The sequence below is a fragment of the Priapulus caudatus genome, unplaced genomic scaffold (assembly GCF_000485595.1).
Source record: "Priapulus caudatus unplaced genomic scaffold, Priapulus_caudatus-5.0.1 Scaffold102, whole genome shotgun sequence".
NCBI classification, from domain to species: Eukaryota; Metazoa; Priapulida; class Priapulimorpha; order Priapulimorphida; family Priapulidae; genus Priapulus; species Priapulus caudatus.
Genome location: NW_014577163.1, coordinates 29,441 through 41,473, shown reverse-complemented (window position 1 = coordinate 41,473; position 12,033 = coordinate 29,441). Strand labels below are relative to the sequence as shown.

Below are 12,033 nucleotides of genomic sequence, written 5' to 3'. Positions count from 1 at the left end.
ATGATTTAGTCACCTCCAAAAGGGGCAACGATACCTTACCGTCCAAAGCCAGCCAACGTGCCACCTGTGATGTTTGCTGGAGGTCAGCCATACACGATGACAGGACATATGCCAGTACCAGCCTCACCTCACGATGTAAGCCTAATGATACAAAGCCTGCATCTCATGACAATACTCCACGACTGTCACTGTCTGTGCGTGCTGAAAGCTGGCTTCGTTTAGCCTTCGTTTCCACTTGATAGTTCCGAACGAAATATCATGGCGGCTTTGATTTTTAATTGTGTCATTGCTCTTTTTAAGCATTTTGCGTCCCGAAAGCCAAATATTAGTGTAGTTAGGTCTGGATTATGGTGCATCAATAGACATGTCTATTTCTGGTAAACAATTTTAAATATAGTTTTCTTGTTCGCCACTGCTCACTAGGTGGTTATAGGTTACTGCAAGCGTTTATAGTTTGTTTAGTGGAAATGCTATAGTTAGCCGGTAGCCGTTAGCACTAGGGGGGGTATGTTCTTCAACCTTTCCATATAGCAATATAACCGTAGTCGCCAAGAGAGTCAGAGCAAACGCCGTATAGCCGTTCGCTATAACGTTACAATTCCATCTCATCCAGCTAGGCGTTTATTTGTCGCTCGACGTGTCGTCTCGTCTCGTCATCTTATCGTATTCATTGCTTTATCTTTACTATTGTGTGAGGTGTAGCGGAGTCGGGCCAGTCCAACTATGCGTTATTTCCTCAGGCACTGTAACATGAAATGGAGGATGTGCGGAGTAGGTTGTGTTACTCATTCGCGCAGTGTAACTAACGTTATTTTAGTTAAACGGTAATAGAGTGTAGTGCGGTCGGGCTTGAATGCGTTACATATCCTTTTTCACAGCAAATGGCAAAGATGGCTCATCTACAACATATGGGACAGTTGTCGCCATTGTTAGGCGGTGCTCAAGCCTTGCCAGGTGGCGCCATCCCTGCAGGTACGTCTGCTGTTCAAATATATATATATATATATATATATATAATAATTATACATTATAAGTTTTATAATGTTATGCGTAATATCAAAAATAATTTAAGGAAACCTATTTATGTAAATATTTGCCATTATGTATCGCTGTGTTTATCGCATGTATGTGAAACGGTATCGCCTACTCTATTGATATATACCATTTGTGTAACGTCTCTTCCATCTTTATATATACCTTTATGAATTTGCACGTTGCACATCTCTCTCTTTCTCTCTCTCTCTCCCTTCCTGAATCATTCTCTCTCTCTCTCTCTCTCTCTCTCTCTCTCTCTCTCTCTCTCTTTTATCACCCCTCTATCTCATATCTATCTCCTCCATATCTCATTATATAACATGCTGTTCTTTACGTAGAATCTTGCTTGCTATGTGTGTAATGCTGCGACGTTACAATACTGCTGATTCTTGCAGCGCTGCTGGCGGCCGCCGCGTCAGGTAACTTCGCAATGCAGCGGCCGGCAGCACCGATGCCCAACAGCTTGCCAACGCAAGCGCAGTCTCACGAAATGACCATACCCAACGATTTGATCGGATGCATTATTGGCAGGGGCGGCGCAAAGATCAACGAAATCAGGTTTGAATGGAAAATTGCGAATCGAATCGAAATCAATTGAAATAATGTTATATAGTAACGGTAACCACAGTGGTTGGCGGGGTAAAGCGGAGAAGATACATTGCACATGGCGGTCTTTACAAGGGCAGAACTAGAATGTTCATATCGAAACAGGTGGAGATAATAGTAAATTACTCGGAGGAATCTCAGGAAGTTAACGTCCCGATACTTTCATGAAAATCTAAGCTTACTATAAATATCTGCGTGCAAATCGTCAGAGATTCCCTCCAGCGTTCGCGTGCGTCTCTGTGTGTGTGTGTGTGTGTGTGTGTGTGTGTGTGTGTGTGTGTGCGTGCGTGCGTGCGTGCGTGCGTGCGTGTCTGTGTTACTCTAGGCGTCTTATTACTGCCGGGTACTTACAATATAACAATACTCCAACGTTTAGCGACATATTAAGTGAAATTAGTGTATATTCTGCACATTATATATTGTATATGTATATGTCGCATATTCAAAGCTTGATACTATTCATAATTGAATGAGCGTGTACATTTGTCAACTTGCCCTCGTTTCTTATTAAGGCGACACGAATTTCCACGCTGCCTCGCGTGACTACAGCAAAAATGCTGACATTGAAATTGTATTTTCGCATATATTCGGTCGAAATCGTGCAATAAAATTTGCTATTTCTAATTTCTGTTACGTGTAAAGTTGTTCCCAGTGGTACCCGTGTTAAGGAATGCTGAACAGAATTGAATCTGCGCGCGAGGACACATAATCATGTTAATGAATATAAGCTCTGATCGGCAAGTTTAGAAATCTATTATTTATAACTTAAAACACCCAACAATAATGATGAAGAATAATAAAAAAAACGTGTTAACTGAAGTTAAGCGTTAAAGCTATATGTTTCCAATTAGTTATCTGTTGCTGTACGTCATATGTAAGTAATTTGTGACATATATGCTATATGTAAGTTAATATACTAATATACTATGTATAATATACTATATAACTAATATAATATATAATGTTCTTGATCACGGAACAGTTGTCCTCGATTCCGATACCGGCGAGCCATCGTGGTCTCATAATCATGTTCTCTTTTTTTTCTTGCGCGTTAGGCATCTATCAGGGGCAGCTATCAAAATAGCAAACCAGGAGGACGGATCTACGGACCGGGCAGTCACGATCACAGGTGCACCCGAGGCCGTCAGTATGGCACAGTATCTTATAAATGCAAGGTCGGTGTTTATGTAGTGTGGGTGTGTGCATGTGTGCGTGCGTACGTGTGTGCGTGCGCGTTTACTCGGCGGTCGCGCAATGTTGGAGCGCACTGACGCAACTTCTTTTTCAGGTAAGACGCTAAACTGTTCACTTTGCTGCCATGGTCGCCGCCATCACCATGGCGACAAGGCGAGACAGTTTTGCCCGCCGTTCACTTGTTCCTCGATCATAAATGTTGCAGTTCCCCAATTCGGCCGTGTGGAAAACCTGTGATGGAATTCCCCCCAAACGTTCCAAAATTTGTCGGGTGAGCAGCAGCTGCGACAGTTGGCTTGCAGGCATTAGACATTTACACTATATAGACTGCCCTGCCCGATAAGTGGTTTCTTCTCCTTCCGTAATCAGTTTTTTTCCTTCGACACCAATAGCATGATCGCTGTAAATATGTGTGAAGAGGGTGTTGGCAACTACTTTCGCTCTCATTGTGCGATGCATTTTTAATCGTATTGAACTTGAAACGATAAACATTTCGTGCCGAATCCGCAAATTTCGCAACCACGATACATAGACCTATTTACTGCGACCTATCCAAAATATTAACGGTTCTCAGGCTGGGCATTATGTGATGAGCCAAGCGGGCCACCGAAAACTTATTGCTTTATTCGTTCGCGTTACATTTATGGGGCCCGATGTAATCAGGTATGTTACTCCTCCCAGAAGTTGACTGGTTTATAACGAAGAACGGGTTCTTCAGATGGTTGGTGACTTCATAATTGGATAAGAAAGAATAAAGGCGTGTTCTGCATGCTATAATGTGTTCAGTTTTAAATCTCAGTTTTTCTTATTTTTGGATTTTGACGCTTTGAAAAATTGATCCACCCGTCATGCATCCCAGTGAAAAGGTCTATGTAGAGTGTCGGCAACAAAGGATGTGCGCTGCGGATTGTTTCGAGTGTGCGGCACAAACCTTAATGTATTTGTCAATTTTTTTCTCGATCAGAGTTGGATTTTCAACTCATCAACACCCTCTTGTCCATCCGAATGATCACTTGACTGCTTCCCCTTATGGTGTTCACGTGTTTTCTGCACCTGGTTGGAGAGCTGTCACATTTAGCACTATTGTGCAAGCGCATGACCTGTGTTCTGTGTACTGTGGCGGGACGTCGTGCTCCAATATCAACCTTCGCACATACCGTGCTGCCCCCTATACATGCTGACTGCGAGCTGTGGACGGTAGCCTGGCGTTTTATTATGATTATTATTGTTATTATTATCATCATTTTCATTCGTCGGTATTAATTATTTTTTGCATGCGAATGCGATCCTAATTCGTCTGGTCAGGAATGTGTTGTTTAAAAAAGAGACTGCAACGACGAGACATTCCCGATCAGGTCTCAGAATGTGACTCCGCCTGAAGACCGTGCTTAGTATATATATTTTTAACCGACAGCTAAATTTGTAAAAAAAACAACAACTGCAATTTAGTAGCTAGGCGGCATCGTTTTCCTGCGATGCGAGCGGTGGACTTACGCATGACACTGAATGATTTCGTAAAAATGTTAGCGGGCTTATCGTGGACCTATTCAAAAGCGGCCCAAATTTTTTTTCAATCAATTTCCCAAAATTCAAAATATCATAACTATACTGGGGCAAGCGTATTGGAAGCAGCAGCGATTTTCGTTCGGGTTCTCTTTAAGAATGGCATGCAGGAAATTAACAACCTAGAGTTATTGCAGGTGATGTGGCTTAATTGCAATCGAGTCAACCGACACAGTGACAGTATTCGTTGTGTTTGCCAGCATATTCCCATATGCTTCCATAGCTAGATATCATGCATGTTGTGTTTCGATATGTATATCCCAGGGGGAGTGCTTTCACTAGTTTATTCCGCTTCAAAAAAAGAGATGATTGTTTATGTCTAAATTACACATGCATCAAAAGCTGCGCAGGTTGTCGATCAGACAGCTTTCGGTTTCTAATCGATTTTTGGAGGTAAGCCTTGATTTATTACCGATTCTCGTTGGGAACTAATCGTTAGTCGCGAGCGGGATTGGTGGGTCGAGTTGAATTGGAACCATTCGCGTGGGCGGACGAGAGAGCTGTTTTCGAGCGTGGGGGAGATTGAGATGGCTTTCAGGCTTCACCCCCACGGACGGAAACACGTGCCGCACGGAATTAACTAGTGAGAGCAGCCATTTCCCCTCCCCAGCGCGCTCCCTCTTCCCCTCCCCAGCACTCGAGGTAGTGTTCTCACACTCCGTTTTTCTCTTGCTTTTTTTCTCTGCAGTATTGAGCTGTACAAGGCCACTAATCCGGGTCTTGACGCGAGCGGCGTGGTGCCGCCCCCCTCGGCGACATCCACGGCTGCCGCGGCTGCTGCCGCCGCCACTCTCACCGCCGCCTCCGCTCCCTTCCACGCCGGGGCCACCTACTCTCTCATCAAGCAGGCCCCGTTTATGGGGGGTCTCAGCATGGGATACTATGACGTCTGCAACAACTTCGGGCCCAAGTTTCTCACGACAAAGATACGCCCAAACTTCATACCGCTGACAAATGGAGTGAAAAAGATTGATCACAACAAGTTCTCGCCCTACTAGCGCCGCCATGCGGATGCTCCGAGCTCGCTACGGTCATCTTGCTGGTAATAGGTGGCGCTAACTGTGCGACCGTTATCAGGGCAAAACTAGCATTGTCCTGTGCACACAACGTGAACTGACTCGCGCGTATAGCGTTGAGGTAGCTCAACTTTTACATTTGTCGCGCGAGAAGCGGCACTAACTGCATTGACGGAGGTTGCGAGTAAATGAAGCCTTTTTAGCTCATCTGACGTAGTCAGATGCAGCTTGTAGAATCGCATGCTTGTCCGTGCGTGCGTCCGTTCGTCCGTGCGTCCGTCCGTCTGTGCGTCGTTCGTCAACAGTTGGGCAACAATATCCAAAACGCGCTCGACGTTAGACGAATTCGAAGTCGGGAACGTGGGGGGTAATCCGAAACGATTGAGTAATGTTGAAAGATGGGGGCAAAGGTCAAACAGTGCAAGAGGTTGTAAAACCGAGGGGGAACAAAATTCCTCTTTTGAACTTAAGGTATAAGGTAGAAATGCAGAATTGCGGCAGCAAATTCTGGAAAGGCTTTTGACCTAGGACTCGTGATAGTCGGTGTATAGCATCATGGTTAGGAAATAGCCCATCACTGTTGCCGAAATTGCGAGTCACAGGTCAAGATTTGTCAATGGGGCACAGGGCAGATTTAAGCATTTTCTGAGAAACGATAGGGCTGAACGGAGCAGATTTGGAAAATTTTTTGTTTCAGCGCGTTCACCTAACCACTTTTTTATGGCCTTTATGAAAGGACCATAGAAATGTACTTTCCGTCTGCCATGCGAAGAGAGTGTCATGATAACTTCTTGACCCCAAGCAGAGATTTGTGTCACAATGACCACATAAAACCACGGAGTTTAGCGACACTCGATTTGTATCACAACAACAATGGGATTTGGGAGTATGTCCAGAATGCAAGAGGTTGCGAGAGATGTGGCATATTCTGCGCCTATCAAAGGTGTCACTACGCACGACGTAAATGTTACGTTTATAACCGTAGCAACAGATCTCAGATAAGCCCAGACGCTATGCGGCTCTTGTTCCAGTCAAAATATCGAAACATTTGGGATTTATACCAGCAGAGTCTGGTAGAGTTTATAAAGTAGAAATAGTAAGCAAGTAAACGCGCTTACTTGCATATATCTGGAGTCATTTAGCAATTTACAGTACCAAACTTGTGTTGCACAGCTTCAATTCCTGGTCTGATTTAAACATGCCATCAACTGTGTAGACCAAGTAATAGTAATACTACATGCATCTTCCTCGGTGAGAATATAATAAAAACCGTCCAGATTTCATACGAATGATGTCTGGCGTAACGTCTTACAAGTACCTGCTTCATCGATGACCAGCCAAGTTTGAGAGGTTTGCAGTTATCCTGACTTCCAGATCACTGATACCTGAGCACGACTAACACGAGTGCTACACTGTTTATGGGCATAGTTAGGCGTTTGAATATCTTCAGGAACTCATACACGCATAGAGATATTCTATATATTCGCATAATTATATAGAATATCGATCGATATCACGTTATAGTATTACAGCCGCGCTACCCTTATCACAGTCACATTTTCCCGCTTCGCACGGCGAAAATGTAGATACATCTCACCTTCCAGTGTTACCTTGGCAACAGCATCAAAATCTGTTAACAGTATCACTCCGTATCCAATATGTTTCCTAGTTCACAACGTGGTTTACAATAACCCCTGTTTATGAGAGTCGCACAAGTTGATATATTATAGCGACTGCCCACTATATACACACATGCACGCTACCTGCAGGGTTATTACGAGCAATGACTGAAACATTTAAAGTTTGTGGTTTTTTTTCTATCGTAACTTCTTTCTGTCGCGTAGACGAAATTAACGCTGCTCGTCGCATCAGAGCTTGATTTGATGCTTGCGAAGGGACTTGACAACATTAAGACCACACAAAACGGATCTCAATCGGCTGATACAGGGAGAGGTGGAACATTAGTGACGCAACTTTCTATTAATTGTTGATTCTTATCTGAACGACTCATTTACAAAATTCGTCAGAACGTGACGCTTGTTAATTAATAATTAGCAACATTCGAGTAGTTTCCTCGGTAGACCATCATAATTGTTTGAATTCGTCAATTGACATAGCCGCTGCAATGTTAATAGCGAATTACCTCACTCTAATTTGTAAATAACTGCGCCTAGGGATCTTATCAACAAGATTCCTTTATTATAATTACGCAGGTCTCGTATGTGTAAAAATTGTTGTTTAATTCTTTGCTTGAATATAAATAGCTAGGCATGCCCTATTAGCGACTATTCGTTTCACTACAACGACTCGTATTAAATCGCTAACGATCTCCGCGATATCGAATGCACGCGAAGTTGAAATCGCGATGAAGGGATAGGCAAAATGTCTACTAAAAAACTTCATTTAGAAAAATATAGATATATATTTCAATTATTGTTGTGCGAGTACTTCTATCTCAACTAGGTCCAGTGATGTATATATATATATATATATATATATATATATATACGTTGGAGGTGGCATGTGTGTGTACATATTGCGGTAGAAGAGTGAACTTTCTAGCGTTTGGAATCCAGTTTAGTTTGGTATTATTTCTCATTGATATATTATTATGACGTGTACATCACAAATTGTATATATGTTGCACGGAAGATGGTTAGCTCAACAGTCAATATCATATACATGGGAACATTATATATACGTTACATTACATTATATTACATTACATTACATTACATTACATTACATTACATTACATTATTACACTACATTATTACACTACATTGTGCACCTAGTTGGCACGATTCAATGCGAATGTGGGCAGGAATACATAGTAACAAGAAATTGTCGACTTGTTAGCAGACATCGCTTCATCTCTAGCATTAATCTGATGCCTAGCTCATTTCTATGTGTAGATTGTACGGTTGAATTTCTACATCTCTGAGCAATTGATTGAGTCATTCTATCTATCGGGTATAACTGCGAGTATATTCAAGTGTGAACTTTTTTTCCCGTGGTGGCCGATTTAGAAATTACACACCTAAATATTGAGTACAGGTGTATCGCAGTTAGTTGTCAATTTTCTGGTGCTTGGTATAATTGCCTGCTTCGCCGTGACGAGTCTGTATTCTTTAGAATACAGTTTGCCAGAGTGTTGTCTGTATTATATTACGTTTTAATTATTATCTTAGCCTTGTTCACAGAGTGTTTTTTTCGACAAAGGTGTATTCTGCGTTGATTTTGTGCATTTGTTTATATTATTGGTCTTCGTTGGTTGTTGTATTAGAACATCACTTGTGTTTAAATACTCGTTTATTACACACTTTCAGTGAATGTTTTATAAATATCTTCTTTGCGTGTGTTTACTAGTTCGTTAATTATAACCCGTCGTGGCATTGATGTCCTGTCATTGTGTGTGTCCTCAACATATAGTGTCAAAGTGATTAAGAATTTACTTACGAGGTTTATAAGGCGAGGGTGACGATAACGTTCATTGCTCAGTATTCGCACGCTATGGGTACGCAAATAGCGTACAAAACATTAACGGAACTTGCTATACTACATTCTTTGACGAGGTGCTTAAAACTGCAGCTTAATGCGAATAAGTAATTACTTCAGTTTCCCCGGTTTCGTCGGCGGCGACCTTTGTTCTACGATTTTTTCAAGTTTTAACTTGCTGACTGTATGGCAAAGGTGTATGTGATTAAGCGAATACCGAATGCGAATAATCTAAACACATGGGAATTTTTCAATTTTTACGCAATGTTTAAATTTGGCCAGACGGTCGATATTGATGCTACGAAGTCGGTCAAATGTAGAAACACGAAAAAACTGCGAAAAGGAACTATAGAGTGTGAGCTATAGCGATAAGGAGTGTGTTTAATTTGTAATGATGATGTATAGGTTTCCTTTCATCAGATCCGTCGCGACGACTAAGACTATTGCGATTATATTAGTCATGTCTAGTCCAAGTTTAACCCATACTTTATTATATAGATATAAATATTATACTTGTACTATACGGTCGTGTTTTTACCAAAGACATTGTCGCAATTGTGTATTATCGTTGTAAGGTTTCTGGGAAATTACATATCGAGTTTGTAGTACAGCCGACGTACGTGGCGTGTTAAATTTTGTAGCATGCACACGCGGGCACACTTAGTTGTATATTTTTAAGAAAATGTATTCTGTTTCAGTGAAAGCACTGCTTTGCATCTTTGTGTACGGTTACCCAGAAGGATATAACTCCTTGTTCACGTTGGGCCCGAATTAGATTACAGCGAGGGAGAATCTGGTATAGTAGGAATAAGGTTAAGACTGTGGTTACATAAATGACGCCGTAACGTTAACTTTTATCTTAGATCTCTCTCTATTTATGGTCAGCTGTGTTGGCCCACTGGGCCACCGTACTGGAGAAGTAGTAGGGGCATCCGACGTAGATACTAATTGGTAATTTTTACGACAGGAACAGCGCGTTTTCTTTTATGAGTTGTAATTGCTAACGAATGCAACATACAATACTATCACCCCGCCTACGCACACTTACACCTATATTTGTTATAGCTTTTTCTTTAGCCTCTGCATGGACTATAGACTACGATCATAGGTTGGGGGATAAGGTTCTAAAATCTTAGAGGCATAAGTACATACTGTCTCATTATCTATTGACAACCGCGAACACATTTGCGACTGCTGACTTGCCTGCTCAACAGCTTGACATAATCAGTGTATTTTCTTAGAACACTCAGTGGCGGTAATATAGGCTAATCATTATGTTGGTTGATACATCAATCGTATTTATCACGAGTGCTCGGGCGTTGATGTATACGCTAGTCTCACGGCCGTATAAAAATATTTTTTGTAGACGCCATGTGCTGCACACGTCTGTCAAGACCGCATGGTAATCTTGTTAGCATCTGTAAGATATGTCTACGCGAGATGTGTGCGAGCGTGTTACCGGTCGAGTGTTGTCGATTACGACAATTCTTGAGAAATGCGGTCAGTGTTATTAGATTAATTTTATTGTAGCTAGAATTATATTCCTGTACTGTCGTAATGTTGTACTTATGTAAAACTGTCGTTTCCGTTATTTTGATCATGTAAAAATGTGATTTTCAAAATAAAATGTTGAGGTATATATATGAAATGATATGCACGCCGATTTAATAATGTGAGAAAGAAGGATATCGTATGGTTATTTACATACCAGCGTTTCGTATATTTTCTGGCACCATATACACAAATTAAAATTGTCATAGATATCCCTCCATAGATATATATATATATAGAGAGAGAGAGAGAGAGAGAGACAGAGAGAGAGAGAGAGAGAGAGAGAGAGAGAGAAGGCGAGCAAATGTAAACATTAATAATAAATAAATGGTAAACAATCGTAGCGGAGGGATATCCATGACAATTTTAATTTCGTTTAGTTTCTTTGAAGCGCGAATTCGCATCTTGCAGATGCACGCTGAAATGAACTCGATTGGAACTCGAGCGTTTAAAGCAGTGCAAACTATAGGTCACTCGGACACGTTTCTAACGCAAGAAAAAATACTTATTGGTCCATGTATAAATATACATATTATCAGGAGTTAATGAAGACAACGTTCTCCTCATGTTCAATGTTGTCTTCATTAACTCCTGATATTATATCTAATTAATTTATTTATAGAAGTTAAGCTTCGTATTTGTAATCGATCGTATCGCAGGGATATCCAGATAATTTTAATTTCGTTCTGCTCTTTTGAAGCGCGAATGCGCCGCCATCTTACAGATGCGCGCTGAAATGAACGCGATTGGAACTCGCGCGTTTGAAGCGTGGCAAAGTATAGTTCGCTTAAGCACGCTTCTAATGCGACAAAATATACGAATTGGTCCAAGTATTCGAGTAGCTTCACCACGATTCGTGTCGATTGCATTAAGGCGCATATTGTCAGATTCATTCTGAAATTAGGACTATGAGAAAACATCAGATTGCTGTTGCGAAATGGGATTAATAACATTTTCAGAAACAGAAATAACTTTAGGGAAATTTTCTGTTCTGACAACGACCTCTAATCGGCGCGCGTGCACGTTGTAGCTGTAATATACGCGTCTGTGCTTCTTGCGAGAGAATATCCACTGCCGAACGTATTTTGTTCAATCAAAGTGGTTTTCAATTAAGCTTAAATACCCGTTTCGATAACGATAAGAAAGCAACATGCACACATTGTGGGAAACACACTTAAAAAATAGTAAACACACTAAACAAACTAGTCGATTTGAACCAAAGGTGCTGACTTATTATGCTTGTCTTGTCAGAGAGACCGGCGGGCGAAGCGCTAGTGCGTGGACGATGCGCCTAATAGTAGTAACTGCGCTTCGTAGCGCATCGTAACCCAAACTCTAACGTACTTGCGTATAGCCGTAGATTGATTTCTCTTTGCGATTTCTTTATAGACCTAGCGAAACCGGTATATTGTGGATGCTTTTGCGGGATCGCTTCGCCTTACGCGCCGCGCACTCGCAACACCGCACCTGCGTGGACCTAATGTTGCGGAATAGTAGCAGTTAACAGTATTCTCATTCTGATTTGCTTTGTATATGCGGACGCTAGGACCTGCCTGTGATTATATATATA

At 41.6% G+C, this 12,033-nt stretch overlaps 1 protein-coding gene across 4 annotated transcripts in view; it reads left to right on the top strand.

Annotated features, from left to right (window-relative positions):
• Window positions 1-10,560, top strand: part of LOC106805152 (poly(rC)-binding protein 3-like) — a 115,510-nt gene extending 104,950 nt beyond the window's left edge. For 2 of the 4 annotated variants that reach the window (XM_014806645.1, XM_014806648.1), the window contains exons 7-11: window positions 10-135; window positions 879-972; window positions 1,431-1,593; window positions 2,697-2,816; window positions 5,087-5,675. In XM_014806645.1, the coding sequence (XP_014662131.1) occupies window positions 10-135; window positions 879-972; window positions 1,431-1,593; window positions 2,697-2,816; window positions 5,087-5,396 (813 nt within the window). In that variant the 3' untranslated portion in view covers window positions 5,397-5,675. Of the gene's footprint in view, window positions 1-9; window positions 136-878; window positions 973-1,430; window positions 1,594-2,696; window positions 2,817-5,086; window positions 5,676-7,258 lie in introns of those variants that run through there. The other 2 variants (XM_014806647.1, XM_014806646.1) reach the window with 2 other exon arrangements.
• The last annotated feature ends 1,473 nt before the right edge of the window (window positions 10,561-12,033 follow it).